Source organism: Molossus molossus, unplaced genomic scaffold, assembly GCF_014108415.1.
Source record: "Molossus molossus isolate mMolMol1 unplaced genomic scaffold, mMolMol1.p scaffold_m16_p_2, whole genome shotgun sequence".
Classification (NCBI taxonomy): domain Eukaryota; kingdom Metazoa; phylum Chordata; class Mammalia; order Chiroptera; family Molossidae; genus Molossus; species Molossus molossus.
Window position 1 is genome coordinate 87299373 of NW_023425355.1, and position 24548 is coordinate 87323920.

General features: G+C 40.9%; 1 protein-coding gene across 1 annotated transcript; it reads left to right on the plus strand.

The window, feature by feature from the left end:
* The first annotated feature begins 31 nt into the window (after window positions 1–31).
* TMEM185A (transmembrane protein 185A) lies at window positions 32–23982 on the plus strand. The gene is made up of 7 exons (XM_036271570.1): window positions 32–193; window positions 10223–10399; window positions 11709–11916; window positions 16602–16685; window positions 20217–20393; window positions 20932–21055; window positions 22216–23982. The coding sequence occupies exons 1-7, from the start codon at window positions 156–158 to the stop codon at window positions 22458–22460; spliced, it is 1053 nt and encodes a 350-aa protein (XP_036127463.1). The 5' UTR covers window positions 32–155; the 3' UTR covers window positions 22461–23982.
* The last annotated feature ends 566 nt before the right edge of the window (window positions 23983–24548 follow it).

A 24548-nucleotide genomic window follows, 5' to 3' on the forward strand; every position in this document is an offset into this window, starting at 1 on the left:
GAGGGAGGCGGTGGCTCAGATTTCTCAGAGTGGCGGCGGTGGAGGAGGCAGCAAAGGGGACAGGACTGGCGCGCGCACCATGAACCCGTTGTAACGCGCAGGCTGCGCGGCGCAGGGCACGGGGGAAGGAGGAGGCTGCCGCGGTGAAGTTCGCCATGAACCTGAGGGGCCTTTTCCAGGACTTCAACCCAAGGTGAGGCGCCGCAGGGTCGGCTCTGGGGGGGGAGGGGGGCATAGCGGGTAGGATGCTGCAGCGGGAGGCCAGGCACCTGCAGCCCTGGGCGCCTTCCTGAGATTCCCTGGGGGTGCAAGAGACTCTTTAGGAAAACAGGGTTTCAGCGCAGGCCCACTTCCTCCTCCCGCGCCCCGTGCCTTCAGTCCTCTGGCCCTTGGCACTGTTTAGAATCTCGCAGCTCGGGCCCCCGCCCTGCCCAGAGAGAATCCCTTTCTTCTTGGAGTGCCCTCCGTCAATGCTGTCCCAAATCCCCCCTCTCCGTTCCAGCTTCTCTCACCCCATTGCCTGCCCCTCCTCCCATTTCCTGCTCCAGTGCCATTTCACTTGTCCTTACACTCCTATCCGGAGGTATTCTCAGCCCTTGAGGTTTTCTTTGGAGGTAAACCCATTCCTCCCTTGTTTGCTTCTTTGTTGAGCCAATATCTGAAGCCATGAATCCTTGGAGTTAATGTCAGGGTATGGCAATACCTTACATAATGCCTTTGGGGGTGAACCTGACAATTTTCCATAGGCTTTTTCTCATGTATTCACTATAAGTTTATTTGCAGGAAGTAAATATTGTTGTCCTATTTCACAGTTGGGGAATATCAGTGAACAGTGTGGAGTTAGAACACTGGCTAAGAAATCAAGAATCTGTCCTTGCACTTGCCCAAATGTTCTGTAACTGTTCCCTCCATCAGGCTATGAGTTCCCCGAGGCAGAGACCATCTCCTGCTCATCTCTCTATCTCCAGAACCTCCCACCATGTCTAACAAATAGTAGGCACTTATGAAATGTTAGGGAACTAATCTGGTCCAGCAGACCTGGATTGGACACCAGGCCATATGTATCTAGGTGATTCTCTGCTCATCTGAAAGGTAAGGAATTGGCCCAATTGATCTCTTTAAGTCCACTACTCTATGAAGAGTGTACCTATTTCCCTTATTTCCTGGTGGGAAGCCATGCATTCAGTAAACCTGTTGTATGCAAGGTCTTATGTCAGGTGCTTCAGCTGCTGGGAGGTTTCAGCTTGAGGGTGGAGAAGGGCACACGAATAGATGGTTTATAGCACTGCGCAGTATTGTACTGTGGGAACCCAGTAGAGCCCACTGTCTGGACCACTTGTGGGGGATGAAAGGAAGTCTGGGGTAGGAAGAAGAGAGAGAGAGAGAGAGTGAGTTGGGAGTGCAGTCTTCTTAGGGACAGTGACATTTTAAGCTATGAGCCATTGTGACTTCCTAGTCATTGTGAGTTCATATTTGGGTCTGGAGTGCCAGTGTCCTAATCAATGTAGTCATGATCTTGTTGGCCTCGAAGGCACTCTGCATAGAGGATCTTGTTGAGAGCAGATAATGAAAAACAAACTGCAATGTCTTCCTGTGCTGCTTGTAGGAGTTAGAACTGGTTTTCAGGTTAGCAAGATCTTTGCTGGAGTTGGATGGGCCTTGGGTGTTTGCATTGTTTGGTGAGGGTGATAAGAAAGATAAGTCAAACAAGAATTGTTTTGCATCCTTGGGTCACTCACTTACCTGTCCATTTTATCTGTAGAATGAGTATAATCTCTCATTAGGATAGGGAGGCCAAATTAATGATTGACTGCAAAGTGCTTTACAAATAGAAAGATCTAGGACTATTTTGTAAGGTGATAGATAGTTCAGAAGCTACAAAGAACTTCAAGGAGTGGTATAACTGGCTGTCAGAGTTGCCAAAGCAAAATAGTGCTGCACAGATAACATCTTTAGCCATTTTTTCTATAACTTCTCCCCACCCCCCAAATACATACTGATATATGAAAATTACAATGAAATACAAGAGTTTTAGTAATCATCAACATATTTATCAATGGTTTAATTCTACCTGAAAAGTTTAAAAATATTTTATAGGGTGCCACTTTCCTGAATCAGTGGGAATGAATGGTGTTACCTCACAGTGGTGACTACTAAGACAGTGGCAAGGGAATATCGGCAAGTCTTATTTCTTTTTAGCTGGTGGTGTGTCATGTCTTGTGGGCACCCCTAGTTTTTGACATGTTCTTTAACCTTGTTCCCTGATGAGGAGGACCCTCCAAAGAGCTAGAAAGCAAACTAAGGGATTTAGACAAGAGATACCTTGTGCAAGGATCTCAAACCTTATTGCTGCTGCCTTGCTCCCTACCTTTATTTCAGAACCAGTTCAACATCTCCTTCCTACCTCATGATTTTGGCACATATTGTACTATTTGCTGGGAATATTTCCCTTTGCTTTCTTCTGCTATCCTCCCGACCTAGTTAACTCCTATTTATCCTCGAGATCTCAGCTCACTTATTACTTGCTAAGGGAAACTCTTCTGACTTCCCCAACCTGGCCCACTTATTCCTATCTGTACAATTTGTGTATCATACTGTATGCCTCCATCGTAGCACCTATTGCACCTTTATATTTGTCTGTTTGTTTGATTAATGCCTGTCTCCCTTACTAAATGCTCCCCTACTATACTTTCCTCCTATAAGCTCCATGGAGCCAAGGTCAGGATTCCACTCATTATAGTATTATGCATATCTGGAATAGTACTTAGCTCAATAAATATTTGTAGAATGAATGAATGAATTATTCTCCAGAGCATGTGAGAGAAATCTAGAACTGCTTCCTTCAGTCACTACTTTCCTGGTGATCTGTGACCTGATTCTCTTTCCTCTCATTCTTTTCCCTCCTTCAGAATGCAGGCATTCCATTGGAAAGACAGGAAAGCCCATGACACTATGCCATAACATGGCTACTTTTGCTTTTTGGATTATGTGTGTCACAGAAATAGTCAATATCATGGTTTCGTGGGTCCCAGTTCATGGGCCATGGCTCCAGATCTCCTTTCCAAACGTTTGATCTTGTCAGTCTGAACCCCCTGCTATATTGCCAACACTGAAAAACTGCAGAGGCAGAAATAATTCACAAGTGTCAACACTCACTTGCATAAGACTACTAGCTGACCCTTTGCCCGTTTCCATCTGGCATAGAACTGGTTGTTCATGGATTTCTTTTTAGTTACACAGATTAGACTTGCTGAAATAGATTCACTGGACCCACCAAGTCCTTTGTTGCATTACCGAGGCTTCCTAAGTGATAGGGAGCCCTGTTCAGTCAATTGTCAAACTATTAGAAGTATAGAGAAATGGCAAAGTCTGACTCCAAGGTGTTCCTAGGAGGTAGAGATCTGGGAGTAGGTGGCATTAAGCTAGCATCCTGCCCTCCCCCATGGAGCATTGGGATTTTCTGATATCTTGGTGGAGTTGCTGCTGAGAGAAGGACCTTCTACCTTGGTAGCCAGGCAGTGCTTGAAGGCAGTGCAGACTCTGCTAGGCCTTCTGAGTCATCTGCAGTGAGGTCCTGACAGAGTGGTGGTGCATCTTACAGGTGTGAGATAATGAGAAAAGCACTGAAGAACCCTGCTCTAGGGATTCCTTCCAGTGGGTGTGTAATACTGAGGAGGTCAGTAGTGTTTAGAAACTTCCATGTGCTGCAATTTATAAAGTTATTCTGGAGTCTACGTCATCTTGTCTCTTTTGAAGTCAGGAAAAAATGAACTGTGATTGCTGGTAATGGTTAACAAAAGGAAGCTACTTGGCCTTTTAATAGTCTGTTTGTAAAGTATTTATATTTAAAGCAATCATTACTCAAATATCTTCCAAGTTCCCACTGTGTGCCAAGAGATGTGCTATGTGCTCTAAGTACAAAAAGAAGTGGAATATAGTCCATCTCCACGTTCAAGCCCAGCAGAAGAAGCAGAAATGGAAAGAGAAATTACAGGTCAACACAGGAAGAGAAATTCCAGAGACAGGAACCAAATGCTGTAGAAGCACAAGGGCCAGAGCCACTACCTCTGTGTAGAGCAGGCTGGGAAGGTTCCACAGCTAGATCTTAAAGGATATAATTGCAGGGTTTTGTCAGCCCAGAGGGCAGGAAAGGCACAAATTATGCAAAGGCATGGGGTCATGGAAGGGCATGGTATGTTCAGACAGTGGTGAAAGGTCAGTGTGCTGGGAATACTGCTGGTGACACATGTTATGTAATTTAAAAATACTGTACGTAGTATTAAAAATTATTTAAAATATTATTCACATATTATTTAAAAAATAGTACTGAATGTATTTTGGTACTGTCAATGAGCTACTTGCCACCTAAATGTCTGTTTACCTATCATTCTGTCATCTCAAAGCACCTATAGTAAAAAAAGTCTCTTGATTATACTGAGGTTGTTATTAATAATAGCTGTGACTTATGGGGCACCTACCACATGCCAGACACAGTGTCAGTACTTTGTATCTACTTTCTTGAATCTTTACAACAATCCTGCAAGTTAGATATTAGCCTTATTTTGCAGACTCTTAGAGAGCTTGTGACCTCCATAAAGTCACATAGGTAGCAAGAGACCAAGTCAGGATTCTAACACAAGTAGGTCTCCTTCTGAAGCCTGTGCTCTTTCCTGCATGCCATACTACCTCTCTAATTTAATGACAGTCCTCCCCCACACCATGACATAGTAGGTCCAATATATCAAGGAGCCTCTGTTTATAAGTTGTACGTGATTTAAAAAAAAGTTGTGATTAAACAAAGGGAATCTTACTTAGAGTTTATACATCCAAATGTGTATTTTCCTTCAAAGAAGATACTTAGGGAAAAGAGAAATATATACAGGATGGGGCAAAAGTAGGTTTGCAGTTGTTCATATAGGAAATAATACAATAATTAATAAATTATAATACAAGAATAAACTTTCTTCACATACTCACAACTATAAACCTACTTTTGCCCCACTGTGTGTGTGTGTGTTCCATTGCTCATACTCCTTGTTACATATCTGAAACTTCCTTTGGAGTCAGATTACAAATCATACAAGGAAATCAGTTTTGTTAGTCTGTAATCATATATCATTTGAACCCAAGTAATGCCACCTAGTTTGATCACAAATCTTATTCACTAAACTTGACTCTGACTGACTTTTGGCCGTTTCCAAAAATCAAATGTCCTCTTGATGAAGATTTGACAGCATTGAAGATATTCAGAAGAACAGACTGCATGCTCTCAAGTGATTCCAGGAGACAGGCTCTAAAGATGGTTTGAGCAATGAAGTGGAATTAGTGCATTGCCTCCCAGGGAAACTGTTTAAAGAAGACAAGTCTCATTTGAATGCATAATTTCTGGTTTAAAAATCTTTTTCTCATTGCACACATATTTTTCTTGGCTGTGAGTTCTTTGAAGGCCAGGATTTTGAGGCATTCAATAAATGTGCTGATGAGTAATGTTGAGTACAAATAGACAAGTATCAGTGGAGACTTTTTTTATAGGGGAGAGAGAGTTGGTTGGAGGAGATTTAGATGGTTTCCTAGGACTCCTGGGGTTCAGCTTGCCAATATGGAGCTTGGAGTTTCTAGTTGCCTTACCTGATTATAGTCCATGCCCATACAAGGTGACTAGAATTTGAGATGAAAGCCTTGACTTAAACTCTGGAGATAGCGTTTTTATAACTGATGATTTGTACTGTGTCCTAATAGGGAGAAAAATCTCTTGGTTATACTAAGACCTAATAGTGACAAAAATGATTGCTAAATGAGATTGTCGCAGCTAAACTAGGTAAAATTCATTATTGGCACATGACTTTCACTTTCCTTATCTTAATGTATTGATATATGAGCAATCTGATGAAGAGACAAGCTTAGGTCCAGAGTGACCCACTCATGACCACACAGTGTTTCTCCAGCCTGGACTCTCTATAGTCCTCCTTAAAAGTGATTTGTTTTTATTTGGATTTTGTGCTTCCTTATATCTAATGGTTAGATGCTCTTACACATTTTTTATCTTAATAAACCAGTTAAAATTGCCACTAAAAGACATTAAATTTTGTCAGTAAGATTCTGCTCAGTGTGAGAGGTTCAGCCCCTTTAACAGTTTGGGACAGTGTCAACAGATCGTCAGTTGGGGTCACTGTCTGAAGTGTTAGAGAGGAACTCACATGGATGTGTCACCCGGAGCATCCATGTGTACATGTGTGTATGTGCATATGCTTGCATGTGTGCTTGCTCCAGTTAAGCCAGCAGCTTTCACTGGAGAAAACTGAAGGGTCTAAAAAGAGTCCAGTTGCATTCTTTAGATTTGCAGAAAACAGATACTAGAACATATATATTCACAGAGTCAGCTCTTTACTAGGTATGTTCCCTCCCTTCCTCCCTCAATTCCTTTTCCTTCCCCACAAAGTGGAGAGAGAGAATTTGAGTCTCAAGCCAAATCTCCATATACATTTTAGAGAGGATACTAACTTTGTGATTTGACCCATGTGACACTACTAAGTGATCACCTGCTATCATTACTAATTCAGATGAGAGTGAAATAAGTCCATTTTAAAGGTATAATTTAAAAAATGGTTGATGCCAGAATATCCAGTGGAACCTTCATTTACTGGTTTGTGGAGAACCAAGAAAAGTTTGTTTTTATACTTGAACTCTGATCTGAGTGTTTCTTGAAAAGTAACACAGAGTCATTTAGGCTTTGACCATGATTTTTTAAAAATAATTTTTTTTTGGTTGCAGTTCATCCCCGGCCCTGGTCAAGTCATGCAGAAGGCAACCAGTTGATGTGTCCCTCTCACATCGATGTTTCTCTCTCTCTCCCCCTTTCCTTCCCTCTCTTTCCTCCCCAGTCTGTCTGAAGATAAATAGAAAAGTATCCTCAGGTGAGGATTAAAAAAAATGGAAAAAAAATTCTTATCACTGAGTTATTGATGCATCATATTCTCTTCTTGCCAATCAGGTTTGCAATTTCCTATTTGATATGCAGTCATTTTTATTCTATTTTTAAAAATCTTACTGCTGAAAATATTACAGATGTCCTTCCTTTTTTCCCCCATTGACACCCTCCTTCCTGCTCCCACCCACCCCTCACCCTCACTGCACTGTTGTCTGTGTTCATTGGTTATGCATATATAAGTACTTTGATTTCAATCTTTTTAACTTTGTTGAGGCTTCTTTTATAGCCCAGAATTCAGTCTCTCTGTGTATACTTGAAAGGAATTTGTATTCTGCTGGTATTGGAAGGAATGCTTTATCAATATCAATTAGGTCATGTTGGTTGGGAGTGTTATTACCATCTTGTATAGCCTTGATACTTCTCTGTTGTGGTCTATCAGTTGCTGAAAGAGAAGTGTTACTTTCTAATAATAATTGTGGATTTTTCTATCCTTACTATCTTAAATATTATTTTTTCTACATGTATATTTTAAGTTTTGTTATTAGGTACAAAAATATTTACAGTTGTTAGATCCTCTTTGACAAGTTGACCTCTTTATCATTATGAACTGCCCCTGTTTGTCTCTGGTAATTTTCTTAGTTCAAAAATATACCTTGTCTTATATTGTGGTAGGCAAAATGTCCCCCAAAGATGTCCAGACCCTAAACCTTGGAACCTTGAATATGATGTTACATGGTAAAGGGGACTTTGCAGATGTATTTAATTTTACAGTATTAGTTTCTATTGCTTCCAGAAGAAATTACCACAGATTTGGTGTCTTAAAACTACACACTCATTATCTCACAGTTCTGTAGTCAGAAGTACAATTAGGGCAAGGCTCAGTTGGATCTTCTGCCTTAGAGTCTCACAAGGTTAAAATCAAGGTGTTGGAATGGTTGTACAGCAGATCCTCAAATAATGTCATTTTGTTATAACTTTGATGAAATGCCTTAAAAACTTAACTCTTGTTTGTATCAATTAGCCTATGGTAAAATTGGTTTTGTTTATGCCTTTTCGCTTAAAGTTGCAGAACCTCTTAACATTAACTGAGGACTTAATATATTCCTTTCTGGAGTCTCTGGAGACTGATCTGTTTCCAGACTCATTCAAGTTGTTAGAATCTAGTTCCTTATATTTGGAGGGCTAAAGACCTTATTCCTTGCTAGCTATCAACCAGGAATCATTCTCAGTTTCTCAAGTCTGCCTATATTCCTTGGCTCATGGACTCCTTCCTCTGTCTTCAAAGCTAACCAAGGCAGGGCAAGTCCTTCTCTTGTTTTAAATCTCTAACTTTACCTTCTACCTCATCTCTCCTCTTCTGCCATATTTCTCTGACTTACTTAAATGCAACCTTCTGCTCTTAAGGGCTTATATAATTATATTAAAGCCACCTGGGTAGTCTGGAATAATCTCCCTCTTTTAAAGTCAGCTGATTAGTAACCATAATTCTATCTACAAAGTTATTTCAGGATAGTGCATAGATTTGTGTTTGATTGAATAACCAGAAGACAGGAATCTTGGGGAACATCTTTAGAATTTCCTGCTTACCATAGTTACAGACTTTAAGATAGGAATAGTGTCATGGATTATTCAGGTAGACCCAGTCTAATCACATGAGCTCTTAAAAGCAAAGAACTTTCACAGGAAGCAGGAGCAATATGGTAGAAAGAAATGTCAGAAGAATTCCAAGCATGAGAAAGATTTGTTATGTTGTTGATATATTGTTGCTGGTTTTGAGATGTAAAGGCCTATGTGCAGGGATCAGAGATAGAGACCTCTAGGATCTAGGGGTGACCCCTAGCAAAGAACCTGGGATTTCAGTCCTACTACCACAAGAAACCAGATTGCCAACAACCTGTATGAAGCAGATCCTTCCCAGAGTCCCCTGATAAGAGCCTAGCCAATTGAAATCTTGATTTCTGCCTTAAACCAACTAAGCCTGTCTGGACTTTGGGCATACACAACTGTGAGATAATAAATTTGTATTATTCTAAGCTTCTAAGTTTGTGGTAATTTGTTACAGCAGCAGAAGACTAAAGCACATTAATGTCGTAACTCCAACTTTCTTTTGGTTAGTGTTTGCTTGGTATAACTTTTACTTTTATTCTACTTATGACTTTATAGATAGATAAAGTGGGTTTCTTATAGATAGCATACAGTTATCTTGCTTTTTAATTTTTATTATTTTTTAAATTTATCTGTATTGTCGAAAGTACTACAGATGACCCCCCTTTTCCTCCATTGACCCCCTCCACTCTGTTCCACCCTGCATCTTGCTTTTTAAATCCAATCTGACAACCTTTGACTGCTAATTGATATTTACATATAATGTGATTGTCGATATGGTTGGGTTTTAATTACTACTTTCTTGCTACAGCCTGGAAACTGCCTATAGGCAGTAAACTGGGACAATAATAGAGTTTACTTTCTTTGTTTTCTTTCTTTCCTTCTGCCACCACGGTCCTTCACTGCTCATTGTCTAAAAACTGTTGTTTTATATATTTTGCTCAGTTACTTGTTTAAGGTGGGAAGAAAAACCCTATTCCTCTTATTACATAAAAAATAAAAATAGAAGTCCTCCAGAATGTAATTTCTAATTAATATTTTAAAGCTATACTCTTCAGGAAGTTCCTTTTATATAGGAGGAGGAAAGAGAGAGAGGAAAATTTATTGTTAAGAAAAGAATACATGTACTAAAATGTTATTATATATGAACATGACAGATGGCAGCCTTTTTAAAGTAGAATCAAATAATTAGTCATTGACAGAATTTGACCATTTCTGAACATGTCAACCTTCTCAAGTCTGTATGTCTTGGTATGGCTAGTTCCTTCTGCTTGGAATGCTTCCTCATCTCACATTTTTTCCTGCCTGTCAGCTTTTCACGTAACCCCTGGACCAAGTTCCAGGGTTATCACCTCTGCTTTCCAGTGCCCCATATTTTCTCTCCTGGGCTCCCATCACACCCTGCTCGATAGCATCATTAGGCACATGTCATACTGTATTATAATGATATGTTTCTGTGTGGACTCCCTCCTGCAGGAAGCCCTGGAAAGCAGGGAACTGCTTTTATCCTTCTTTATGTTTCTTCTATCCCCTAACACAGTATGTCTTCTATATAGAACTTTTTAATAAAATATTATTGAATTAGTGATTCTTTTCATGTACTGAAAAATACTGCTGTTATTACTCACCATTTCAGTATTACATATTTGTAAATGTGAATCCACTTTAATCATTTTACTTTTCTCCTAGTAAATTCCTCATCTATGCCTGTTTGCTGCTATTCTCTGTGCTGCTGGCCCTTCGTCTGGATGGCATTATTCAGTGGAGTTATTGGGCTGTCTTTGCACCAATATGGCTGTGGAAGTTAATGGTCATTGTTGGAGCCTCCGTTGGAACTGGAGTCTGGGCACGCAATCCCCAGTATCGGTAATACTACTTTATAAAACTCATCGGTCTCTATCCTGAGGGAGCAATATCTTGTTTTTCATTTTGAATAAAGTAAGGACTATTTTCTTTTCTACCTATCCAGGGTTTTATTATAACTATATTATAGGCAAACTGAGTTGTGTTCTAAGTTTTTAAAAATTAGTGTTCAACATGTATTTTTCTTGCAAAAGACGTGCTATTTTGGGTGGTTACTTTCAGATTTCAAATTTCTAACATTTATTACTCCAATCACTGAACTTGTTGGGTTCCACTAATTGATATTTAGAAGTTATTTGATCTTTTCTGTCTTCATTCAATTTAAGGTTTTTTTAGAGAAAGGAACGGAAATGTATATGTGTAGTTTAATGTACTGAATATATACATGTGGTTTTTCTAGTGTCACCAATAGTCAAGGAAACATTGTTGGGTCTTCTAGAAATAACCACTGACCTTATTTTCTCTGTGTCCTAAACTCAGTTGTATTTATCTTCATCAAGACACATCATAAATGTTCATCTATATTTTGAATGAAATATTGTAGGCCTTCCAAATGTATTATGAAGCATTTTCCTGATTAGTGGCCTTATTATTTTTCAGTTGTTCATCTGGTAAGTTCATGCATGATATTTAGACAGTTAATTAAACTGATTTTGTTTAAGAACAGTTTTAACTCTTTTGCTCTTCTCTCTTTCATCTGCAGGTGTTAATTCATCCTAATGGAATAGAAAGGAAAATAAAAAGGCATTAATACCTTTTACTTGCATTTTAAAATAGCATCTAACCATAGTTACTGTATTTTCCTGAAATATAACCCACACATATTTATAAAGCTAGAGTTGTTTTTATAGCATTGCATGAAGTGTGATTTACATGGTTTTTAATTAGTTAAGAAATGAGGATCATAAGATTTAAAGGATATTTGTGAGTTTTCAGCAGTAGAAGCAATCAACTTGAATAATCCTGGAAATAGTTTAATTTAAAGTTATGAACAAAAGTTTTTTACACTGTCAGGAAAATAATAAAACTGTGGTATTACTTCTTAGAATATCCTTATATAGTTAAAACTTTAAGTCTGGTTTGGTTGTAATGTTTATTTCTTGTCATGTAGTAGTTTTTATATGTTTGAAATATCACTTATTAAATATTAAGTTTAAGTTAGCTTTTTGCCTGATATTTTCTTTGCTTTTTGTCAAATTTACAAATATGACTCACAGTATCAACATAAGTTGGTATTTTCCCTGGCCTGATTGGTTATTATGGAGACTCTAAACTGAGGCTGTTTTCCTTCTTCTTCTATATCCCTTTTTAGAGCAGAAGGAGAAACATGTGTGGAGTTTAAAGCCATGCTAATTGCGGTGGGCATCCACTTACTCCTGTTGATGTTTGAAGTGCTGGTCTGTGATAGGATTGAGCGAGGCAGCCATTTCTGGCTTCTGGTCTTCATGCCGCTGTTCTTTGTTTCCCCAGTGTCTGTTGCAGCTTGTGTTTGGGGCTTTCGACATGACAGGTCACTGGAGGTAAGATTTTATATATTTAAGAATAATTACTTATTGTAATGTAGATGTTTTGCCCTGTGTTAGGGAGGAATTGATCATTAACTCTAGATCATGGTATATAAGGAAACAAAAGACCATGGAGACAATCACATTGCACTTTCTTGACCTAAAACACTAATTTTTCACCCAGGCCATCAGCTGTCTTCCAGCTTCACATCTTTGCTTGTCTACCTGTTTCAGTCATGCTTTTCATGAGAAATAGAACCAATAAGATAGATGTAGATATAAACATAGATATAAAGAGATTTATTTTAAGGACCTCACTCATTCCAGACAGGATAAGGATCATATTTGAGTTCCTGTTCACTGAACTACACAAAAGCTGCAGGTTCACAGCCCTATACAGATTGGTTCAGGGGAGAATTGGACACTATGGACACTTTGTTTTGAGCTTCATAGGTAAAAAGTGGAAGAAGGAGATGGCATTTGGGTTGGAAGGAAGCTGGAGAGTGGCTTACTGAGGATATGTGAACCTTGAGAAGAAGGTGCTTGTGAAGAGGGAGGGTGATGGAGTGAGGACCCGAGGGAAATAGAGGGAACAGGACCCTAAGCACCAGGAGGAGCTTGACATTGAGCAGGAAGAGTGATTCTGCTGGTGCTGGGTGAACTGTGAAGGCAGAGTACCCCTGAGAGCCCACTTTTACCCTCCCCTCACTTCCCCAGGATTGAACAATCCAGCCACTTGTCTGCACTACCCCCTGTGGATGCCTGTCAGCAGTATTAAAATATCATGAGGGAGTACTGTTAAGAAAAAAAAAATGTCTGAAAAGACTCCTGAGGAAACAGTAATTTGAGCAAGGTTGAGAAACTCTGAATTAGATCCTCCTTTCTCCCCTGCAACCTGTTACCTGGCCATCTCTACATGGTGCCCCTTCCTGCCCCAGGAGTCATTTGAGACCTTTGTCTGTTTTCTCTCATCTCTGCCTGTTCTTCCTCACTTCTGGGGCAGGCCAATCATGCTTGTGCTTCAGTCCTTCTCCCCTTCTTGTTGCTCTAAGCATTTGCTCCTGACCTTATCCACAATTTCTCTGGTAACTTTGGCCTTTCTCATCTGAATGAGAAAAAAAATGACAACAGCAAAACCCTGTCAGTCCTCTGGCTGTTGTGCCTTTTCCTTCCATTCACAGAAAGGTTCCCTGTAACAGTGATGTTCTAACCTCATGCTCCCTACTCAGCCCTTGCACACCCTGAAACTGGCACTGAGCACCCTATGATAAAATCTAGCAGGCCCTTTTATGACTTCATTTTTTTCTGGCGACTGGCCACTCTGCCACTGCAGATTCTCCTGGTCCTTTGACCATTCTGTTCACCTCTGTCTTCAGCTCCATTGCTGTTTCTTAGGGTTCTAGTCTTGAGCATTTTATGTCCTCACTGTGCATACTTCCTCTGAATATCATGTGTACACTTCCTATTTCTACTGCCATTTATGTTCTGTCATCTCCTAAATTCACATTTCTAAACTCAGATTTCTCCTCTAGCTCCAGACTCCATATCCAGCTTCACCCAACTCTATTTCCCATATTGGTAAAGGCACCATTCCTATCCAGTAATCTTACCTTTCTACTTTATGCCTCTCTTGCTTTGCACGTTTTTCTATTGCCTGAGCAAATGAAGTAAAACCAAGCTTTAACAATAATTAGCAAAAGATTACATTAAACAAAATCACTGAGATAAAACATTCTAGATATTGCCCATTTGGTTCAGCACTTCTCAGTTGGGGATGGGGTATGCAGCTGGACTTCAGGATAGGAAATATTTTGTAGGACCTCTCCCCCTTGTCTTTGTGACATCCAGTAGTGCCCTTTATGTGCCTGGCCCCTCCCCAAGGGAGCTGCTGTGACCCAGGTTGAAAAGTACAAAGTTAGATAGGGACTGAGAAGGAGGTTTAAGAAAACTAAAAATTTGTTACTTTGTTTCTTAGAAAGTAAAAGTACATATGTGTGCTAGGATTGCATTGAGTATGAAATGGTATTTTTCTAATGCAGAATTATAGAAAGTTAGTTGTTCATATAGTCACACTCATGGCATTCCTTCCTACAAGAAGAAACATGATGCCAGCAATTGAGCTCCCCCTTGGTTCTTGTGTCCCAGAAGAAGAGTACCTACATTTGCTAAGGGATGTTTGGGGATAGGCTCACACAGAGATGTGAAGGAGAAATCAGTGTTGGCCAGGGTGCCCTATGCAGGTAGGGGAGGAGATGGTATTTTTCAGGCAGAGGGAATAACAACACATATAAAGGCAGAGGCAGGAGAAAGTCTGTCATGTTGAGTGAACTGTGGTGCTTCCAATATGCCTGGAGCACAGTTTTGCAAGCTACAGAGTTTTTGGAGATGAATAGTGGTAATATTTGCACAACAGTATGAAGGTACTGAACTATACAAAGATGGTTAATATGGCAAGTTTTACGTTATATGTATTTTGCCACAATAAAAAATATATGTTTGGAACATAAAGTGGAAAGGAGGATATTGTAGCAGTTGGGGGAAAGGTAGGCTGTGAAGAGGGACTGGGCTCAGTAGGGGCCAGATCTTCAGTCCTCAAAGCATGTGCTAAGCTACCCCAGGCTCCATAGTGAACTCACAGGGGAACCATGAGGTATTGGACATTTTTGAGAGAAAACCAGTGATGGCTAATATCTCTGGGGACACCATATGAACTACTAACTCCAAGTAGTTTATGATTTTATTATTCACATTTCAGTCCTTTTGATAACATCACAGAAGAAGCTGAGTTGTTGGCAGTTTCTGTGATGAGAGGATAGTACTGTGCAAAAATTGGTATGGAGAACAGGTAGCGAGGGTGGAAATGTCTTGAGAAATTGTGTGGTACCCAACAGGTACACCTATCCCCTTCGCAATTAGTTGTGCTTATTTAAGAATGAAATAAAAAAAATTTTTCTTTTGGTTTATGTGAGGTTTTTTTTAGATGGCTACTTAGTACTCAAATACTAAGTTAAGATCTAATTACTTAAATAAATGGAACTGTTAGATACTTTTTTTTTTTTTTTTTTTGGCCCAGAGACCTACGAAAGAATTTCTGATTCACTAAATGTCCTATGAACTAAGACAGTTTGAGAGGCTCTGGCCCAGATCCAGTGGCCTTATTTGAATTTACTTCTGTAGCCACTGGCAAGCCATTGAAGAGCAGTGAGCACTGCAAGCAGAAGGCAGACAGTCTGGAGGGCATGGGCAGGCCTGAGGGCCTTCAGGATTGGAGTCTGGGAAGCTTGTCAGAGGGCTATTGGAGTGCTTTGGGGGGTTAGAAATGAAGAGGGCCTAACTAGGCAATAACACTTGGAATAGAGAGCAGCCAGGGCATTCAAGAATAGTCTGGATGGTAGAGAAGGCAGGATGTGGTGAAAGAATATGAGAAACTGGGAAAGGAATATGGAGTGCTTTCTGGCATCATGGTTTGGGTAATAAGGCCACCGTGGTACCTTATAATGAGATGGAAGGCTATCAAAAGGGGTGGGACAGGGTAAAGTGGTAAAGATATGGTGAATAATGAACTCATTTTGGGACTGGCTTCATCTGAGGTGCCTCAAGGAGAGCTGGGTCCATGCCCAAAGGCTAGATTGAATACAGAGATTAGAGGACCAACCAACCGGAGGTATTGCAAACCAGGGGTGTGGATGACATTTCTTCCCCAGGGCAGAGCAAGTGAGTGAAAGCATGTGTGTTTGGATTTATGTCTCTATAGTGGGGAGAGAAGACTGAGTTTAAGGCTCTGGGAAGCACCACCATTTAAGGAGAGGAAAAGGAGGCTGAAAACTGTCAGAGTACCAAGAAGAGGGCTAGACTGTGCATGGGAAATTTAGAAGGAGGAAGGGGTGGTCAGCAATATCAGAGCTGCAGAGATGACCAATAGGATGCAAATTGAAGTGATCTGATGCTGCAGAGGTTATTAGTGACCTTGATGAAAACAGTTTCTGGGTGGTCATGGAGATGGAGACCAGATCACAGTGTGCAGAGCTTAGAATGGCAGGGGAGACCATGGGGCTTAAGTGTCTATGATGACAAACCTTGATGGTCACGGAAAAAGAAAGCTAGAGCTAAGAGGGCATACTGAATCAAGGGATGGGTGAGTTCATTTGGTCTTTGGGTTGTTTTTGTATGTAATGGGAATGAGTTGAACTTGTTTCTGTGTTTCTGGAAAGATCAGTGGAATAGGCGACATTAAAGATGCAGTAAAGTATTTATAATTGATGTCTTGATGTGACAGGTACTCGAGGAGCCAGATAAAAAGGGATAGATGCAAGACTGAGTCCTGTGTACAGGAAGGATATACAGGGACGGTTAGGAATAGAGTTGTTTGTGGATATGGGGCAGGAAGGCAGCTTAGGGCATCCAGTTGATTGTGTCTGTACTCAGCAAGCCTGGAAACAAGGTTATTGCCTGGGCAAGCATAAAAGGCAGGACGGTCGGTCACTGAGCAGAGGGGCTGAGGCAGGAGGCCAGCGGCAAGCTTCTCCTTGGCACAACACTGCTTTCCTTCTATGGTGTTGAAAATCTGGCAGTCTCCGTGTAACGTTAATAAACTGTTTACTGTATTGTAATTTGCATTGCCTTTTATTATGTTAGCCAAATAATTGCAGTCTAGAATACAACTTTTATTTTATTTAACTGATTCTTCTCTTTATTTTTAGTTAGAAATCCTGTGTTCTGTCAACATTCTCCAATTTATATTCATTGCCTTAAGACTGGACAAGATCATCCACTGGCCCTGGCTTGTATGTAACTTTTTAAATCCTTAAATAAATTTTGTATTATAAAAGTAATTTGTGTTCATTGTAGAAAACTTGGAAAAGACAGATAAGCATAGGTAATCAAATAATAATCACCCATAATCTACTGGGAGATAAGATGTTTAGAGTATTTTGTTTTCTTGTTTTGTGGTTTATTGTTTCATAAAAATAGTTGAGAGCATACCACATATATACTTTTGTATCCTGCTTTTTTGTTCTAATGTTGTATTATAAACATTTTCCCATGTCAACAAAAGGTCTTTAAAAACATAACTGTTAAAGTTTAATTGATGAAAAATATTCTTTAAATGCATTTATCAAACCATCCCCTTATTTCTGAATATTGAGGTTACCAGTGTTTTACAATTTCAAATCATTTTGCACCATATATTTTTGGGCTTAAAATATTTGCCTGATTTTTTCCATGTTTTCTTATGAAAGACTTCAGAAACAGTATTACTAGGCCAGAAGGTGGGAACTTTTTTGAGATTTTGAAATATAAACGGCACTGCTAATTTGCTTTTCAAAAAAGCTGTGCCAATTTATACTCCTGCCAAGGGTGAGGTCTGAGTCATGCTTGTAACCTGTGGCTTCAATTAATGTGTATTTGGTTAATATTAACTGTTCATAGATAGATAGAAGGATGGATGGATGGATGAATGGGTGGATGGATGAATACATTCATACATATATATGGTAAGCTACAAATTAGAGAATACACTATGGTTTCAACTATTAATGCTTAGAAAGAAGATGAGAATAAAGGTAGAAGAGCTCCATTGAATCTGGGAGGTGGTCATGCTGGTATTTTTCCCCCTGCTGCTTGATGTATATTTTTGCTCAGAAGATATTTTCTGTAATACACATGGTTTACCTAAAAAAAAAAAAGAAAGTAAGAAAATAAAGAAAACATATTTATTGGTGACAGGGAAGAAAATATGGGAACATATGATGCCTTCACAATAACTAAAGACAAGGCTTATCACTTCCGCCCAAAGTCTTTGATAAAATATTCATAATAGGAAATTTGTCCAGGTACCCATACTACATCTTCAGAGTGCTGTATTTGGAGAACAGTAAATGGGTTTCAGACTTTGTTGTGACATGGAGGAAGCAAATCTTGATAGGACCAAAGTTTAAGTTTAAGATAAATTTGAAAAAAAAAATAGTTGTCAATGTTTTCTGTAGCTAAACAGAGAGTTTTTTCTGCCCAATCCTGTGCAGCTCCTACAATGATCAAGAAAGACCAAATGAGGTGTTTGGACCACTAACATTTCACCCCTGGGGAGCATGTCACTAAATGAGAGTCTGATAACAGGGAATAGGCTGTGCATAGACTTTACATCAAAACCTCTGATCAGGAACTCCAGGCTACTGAAGAGGACTAAAAATCATACATCAACTTAAGTCATTGGTCTAAAAAATAAAATATAGTCCTGGCCAGTTTGGCTCAGCGGTTAGAGTGTCGACCTGTGGTCCAGAGAGACCCGGGTTCGGTTCCCACTAAGGGCACGTACCTTGGTTGCAGTTTGTCCCTGGCCCTGGTTGGGTTGTGCGGATGGCAGCCACTCGATGTGCCCCTTTCACGTCGATGTTTCTCTCTTTCTCTTTCTCTCCTTCCCACTCTATCTGAATAAAAATGGGAAAATGTCCTTGGGTGAGGATAAAAAATATGTGTGTGTGTGTGTGTGTGTATATATATATATATATACCCAAAGAACTCTTAGAAGAAAACATAGGAAAAAAATCTTTGGGACTTGTAGTTAGGTGAAGAGTTATGGAACTGACACCAACAACATGGTTCATAAAAAAAAGCTCAAAGTGAAATGAAATTAATGAAAAAACTGACCACACACTAGGAGAAAATATTTGTAAAGCATATGTCTGACCAAGAACTTGTATCCAAAACATCTAAAGAACTGTCAAAACTTAAAAATAAAAACCAAACCTAATTCAAAAAATGACAAAAGACTTGAATAGACCATTCACAAAAAGGATATGCATATACTGAATAAACACATAGAAAGGACACTGTTACCCATTAGGGAAAGGCAATAAAAACCAGGATGAAGTACCACAACACACATATCAGAATGGCAAAGATAACACAACACTAAGTGCTGAGTAGAATGCAGAGGCACATGGACACTCCCACATTAGTGGGGAGAATGCCAAATTGTATAGGCACTCTGGAAAATGGCTTGACAATTTCTTATAAAGTTAAACCCGGAGTTACCATGTGACTCAGCAGTGCAATCCTGGGTATTTCACTCAAAGAAGTGAAAATGTACAGCCATACAAAATTCTACCCACCAGTGTTTATTGCAGCTCTATTTGTGATAGCCAAAAGTGGGAAAACATTCAAATCTAACATGGGTAACTGGATAAATAGCGGAACACAACTCAGTAATGAAAAGAAATGACCTGTTGATACACACAACAACTTGGATGAATTTCAGAGACATTCTGCTCATTGAGAGAAGGGAGTCTCAGAAGGTGACATGTGTATGATCATCTGCAGGATGTTCTTGAAAAGATAAAACTGTAGTGATAGAGAACAGATCAGTGGTTACCATGGGTTATGGGTGGGGTAAGGGCGTCACACAGTGAAGAGACAGCATGAGGGAGCCTTTGGAGTCAAGGAGCTATCCTGTATCCTACCTGGGGCTATGTAGATTTACATCTACATATGTGAAATGTCATAGAACTTTGCACCAAAGAAAACAAGTTGAGGGCTAACAGATGTGTCCAAGGGGAAAGTACATGCAGAGAAGAGATCATGAGGCCCCCAGGACTTAGCCTATGGGCTTGTATGGGCATTAAACAAGGTCTTTGTGGTACGATAGCAACAGACATAGAACCTATGTGGGAGAGGTGGCAGGGACCAGGTAGCAGAGCCCTCCTAGCATCAGTGTGCAAGTTGAAGGGCCTGTGCACCCTGAGTAGCCAAAGATTTCAGAGCACATTCCCCAGTCTTTGGCCAGAGTACCTATGGCAGGATGGAGAAATGGCCTGTGAAGAGGGTACATTAGGGTGAGATGGGGTGAGTGTGCTTGGGGTGGCAACACTGTCCTGTTTCCCTGGGGATTGGGGAAGAGGATGATTCTGGCAGAGCAGATGCAGACTCAGTTAGATCATACCTTAGGAAAAGCAGCTGCAAGGCTCTTCACCCCAAGAATGACACATGGTGGAACACTTCCAGGGCAGGCAGCTGGTCCTACAGTGAGCACACTGTGTGTCCTCATAGCATTCCTGGCACATAAGGCTGTCCTTGTTCATGCTTGCACTGTCTTCACAGATATCCAGCAAGTGGTTGGCTATGCCACCCCCCCCGATTCTAGGGCAGAAACTAGAATATTGTAAAGACATTTTGTTTTGTTTTATTTTGTTTTGTTTTTGGTACATGCCCCTAGCGGGAACTGAACCTGGGACTCTCTGTTCCGTAGGCCAATGCTCCAGCCACTGAGACAAACCATCCAGGGCTGTAAAGACATTTTTTTCCTCTCCTTACCTCAGGTTGTGTGTGTCCCCCTGTGGATTCTCATGTCCTTTTTGTGCCTGGTGGTTCTCTATTACATTGTGTGGTCTGTCCTCTTCCTCCGATCCATGGATGTGATTGCAGAACAGCGAAGGACACATATAACAATGGCACTGAGCTGGATGACCATTGTCGTGCCTCTCCTTACATTTGAGGTAAGCTTTCAACAACAGAACTTCTGAGGCCTAGAGGCCACCCTTTTCTATGACAGCACCCTTTGAACTTTTAAGGGCAGTCCACTCTCTCTCTGGAAGTCACTATGAGCTAATTCTTGGAGACCATGCCAAGAGAGAATGACAGTAAAATTGTAATGTTGTTTCTTTGAGGAGGGCTGGGCACTGGCAGTGAGAAATGTACCTTTCTAGGTATGATGCATCTGTATGCATCGATATGTCTACTTCTAGAAAGAGAGTTGGATTTTGTATTTCATGTGTGAGTTCTCTGGACAGTTATGAGATGGGCACTGTTGACTCTTCAAAACTAGCACCAGGAGGAGTGCCCCATAACAACCTGGTATTGGATACTTTGCAGGTGGATGTATTTTGTTTCTGTCAAGGTAGAGGGTTTCTGTGGTCCCCTGAGGAGCTTACTTTCCTCTTCTGAGACCTGGTGAGGGAGGAATGCTCTGGCTTTAAACATTGTCCTTTTTTCAGATGCTGTATTCAAGAACCTCAACTGTTTCTCTTTCCTTAGATCCTGCTAGTTCACAAACTGGATGGTCACAATGCATTCTCCTGTATCCCAATATTTGTCCCCCTTTGGCTTTCCTTGATCACTCTGATGGCAACCACATTTGGACAGAAGGGAGGAAACCACTGTATGTACTCAGCATTTCAGAAATCCTTGACCTATTTGTGTGTGTGTGTGCGTGTGTGCGTGTGTGTGTGTGTGTGTGTGTGTGTGTGTGTTGTGTATGGGCATGCATGTGCGGCCTTGCTCTATGAAAGAATGAACCTGAAGGCACCAGTTAAGGAGTTTGCATGGGAAAGCTAGTGCTGAGGAAGGTCTGGAATCTTTCAAGGAAAGGGCATGCTATCAACCTTGCTTTTGCTGCCCTGCACCATGGCCTTCCTAGCAGTACACTACAGCTTGAGGTAGGACTGACCATGATAGGTAGCCTGTCTGAGCCCCATCCCATTCACTGCAACATGGGAATCAAGGTACCTCCTTCTCAGGAGATCCTGAGGATTAGATGAAAATCCATATTGTCCATTGGACCCTAAGGATACCTCCTAGGTTCTATTACCTCCTTGCTATCCCCGGGGTCATTTCCTGATGTCACCAGGTCTTGTCAGTGTACCCTGCTCATCCACTCTTCCTCTTCAGCTATATGCTGTGATACCCAGGTTTGAAGTGATCTATGAAGAGGGTCCCTTCCTCACTGGACTGTGAGCTATTTTACATGTAGCCCCTGAACATGTCCTCTGGAAGCCAATGAGGGAGGATGTTGTGCCCCAGGAGAGCCAGCTCTGCTCTGATGTTCTTGTGGTACACAGACAGGAAGAGCAGCCATCAAAGAAGTAGCTTTGAGGTGGCCCCATGAGCTTTCCTTGGATGCCAGTCTTTGTCATATGTGAGTTTGTCCTGCATAAGGAAGATTAGAGAATGTGCACAGAGTCTAGACTCCACAGGTATTTGAGACTCACTAGGGCAAGTACTCAAATTGAAGTACCCATCAGAATCCCCGCAGGGCCTGTATGAGCAGACTCACCCTCCAGTTCTGATTCAGAAGGTCTTGATTAGGCCAAGATTGTAACCCTACCAAGACCCCAGGGGCACTATCACAGCTGGTCTGGGAGTCCCACTTGGAGAACCATGAAGCTCAGATTTTACTTCTTGTCCTAAGTGAGTATTTACACCTTGCTCAGTCGTAATTTTTAAAACATCAGGACAGAACTTCTCATTCAGGATGGAATAATAATTTGAAATTCAGTGCAGGCTAGTATTTGAAAAAGTATATTCTTTTTTTTTTTTCAGGGTGGTTTGGTATTCGCAAGGATTTCTGTCAGTTTCTTCTTGAAATCTTCCCATTTTTGAGAGAATATGGAAACATTTCCTATGACCTTCATCATGAAGATAATGAGGAAACTGAAGAAACCCCAGTTCCAGAACCTCCTAAAATCGCTCCTCTGTTTCGAAAGAAGACCAGGGTAGTTATCACCCAGAGCCCTGGGAAGTACATCCTCCCACCTCCCAAATTAAACATTGAAATGCCAGATTAGACACCTCTTCCTGGGGCAGAATGCAAGTGCACCGGGTCGCATGCACTCCTCTACCTTCCTCTGCCTCTTTGTTCACCCTCCAGAACTGGAACTGGAGCTGGGGCTCCAGGTACTTCCATCTCATGCCTTGTTTGCACTCAATGCCTGCCAGTGACTCACCACAATGGGACACACAAATGGCAGGTGACTGGAACATGTGGTGTGGTTTGGGGTGTGTCAGCGGATGTGGATGTATTGGAGGGAGTGTGTGTGAGAGGGAGTGATCAAGCTGCTTCAGACCCATTGGCCATTGGCTGATTAGGCCAGAGAAGTTACATCTACAGAGCTGGTTTTCAAAATGCTAAAATTCCTATCAAAATTGTTATTTGAAAATGTATTTTTAAACCTGGCCAGCCTCACCACTTATCTTAGATTCTCCTGTTGTGGCATAATCAGCAGGAACTGTAAATAGGCCTTTCTAACCCCATGTGTGTATCCACACAGTCATTACTGTTCGTGTTCCTGCTATGGAAGTAGTTTCTCCTTGGGCATGCTGACAGTAGTTTTTTAATGACCCTATCGGTGAGCCCTTTCTAATGGAGTGACTCTGTGCTTGTATAGTATTTATACAAATATTTTAGCATTGTAATATACCATGTTAAATCCTAGTTCTGTACAGTATATTCTGTTAAAGTATTTTTTTACAAGCTTGTATGGGAGACATACATGTTCTGTTGCAGAAGTAGACATCGGTGGCATACCTGTCACACCAACTGTGGTGCAACCCCTTAACAGGACATCACCATTTCCCCTTGAATTTCTCTACATACATAGTAGCTGCTACTGCCAAAACAGCTACAATAAGCAAGAAATAGTCTGTGCTTTTCTAACATTCTGGGAATATTGGCTTGTTGGAAAACTGTAAAGCACAACTTGAAACTAGAACACTGGTGGAAATTTCTGAGACTAGGAAAAGCTAGTGCAATTGTGTATATGAGAAGATCTGAGGCTTTTTGTCTGCCTTCAACAAGAATGCTTCTGGCTGGGCCTGTGCTTTTAACTAGGAGGACAGTTTCTTCAAGAGCTGGTGGCGAAGCCATGAATCAAAGGGGAAGAAAGCAGATCCTACAGGTAACAATCTTCTGCCTGGGAACAAGTAGACCATTTTTTAAAGGAGGGTAAAAAGAGCACTGGAATTCTCATCCAGGAAAAGACTGGAGGGATTAAGGCAGGCATCTGCTAACTTGTCTAAAGCAGGCTCTACTGATATCCACTGTATACATGACTCCAGCCTGGCCCTGGCTTCCAGCCAAACTGTTCTGTCTGGGGGGAAAGGGAGACATTGGAAATGGTGCAGCCTTTCCTGCTTGGTGTGTAACAAATGTAGATTAGTCCACTATTTTTGCTTCCTTTAGCTGTTCAATAAACTGGTTCCTCATTTTCCATGCACTCTGTGTGGGTATTGCTTTAGAAATGGTCCAGGACAATGGGATTGTTCTGAGCCAGAGGGGAAGGAAACTGATAGCTGCCACAGGTGGATGAATGTCCCTAATGAGTCTTCAGGTATAGTGTGAATGCAGTTCTGCAATTGTTACGGCTCTGAAGTCTTACAAAAGTGTTTTGGAGTTCCAAGACATTCTAAAGCTGAAACCGGCTATTTAGTAGTCCTAAGGCATTGCCTGGCCACATCAGCAGCTGAGTATTGTTTATGAAGAAATGAAATACTCTTTGATTTCTGTCTAGCTCACCATAACTGCCTGTACAGTTTAATGGACATTTAAATCAGGTGGCATTTCTGCCCATGCTGGTGACAGATTATTTCCTACAGTAGCCAAAGGCCACAGATGTATCATTTTGAAAGCTCATTAGATTTCAGACTTGCTATTAGACAAAACACCCTTTTTGGTAATAACAGTGGCTATGATTTAATTGTTAGGTAACTTGATACCTAATATGCATCCCATTGAATCTTCAGGACCCCATGAAGCATGTGCAACTACTATTATCCCCATGAGAAAATGAAGCCTCAGAGAGGTCAAGTAACAGGCCCAGAGTCAGGGCCAAGATGCCAGTGTTCTCCAGCTAACGGTAGAATCTCCATGACATTCC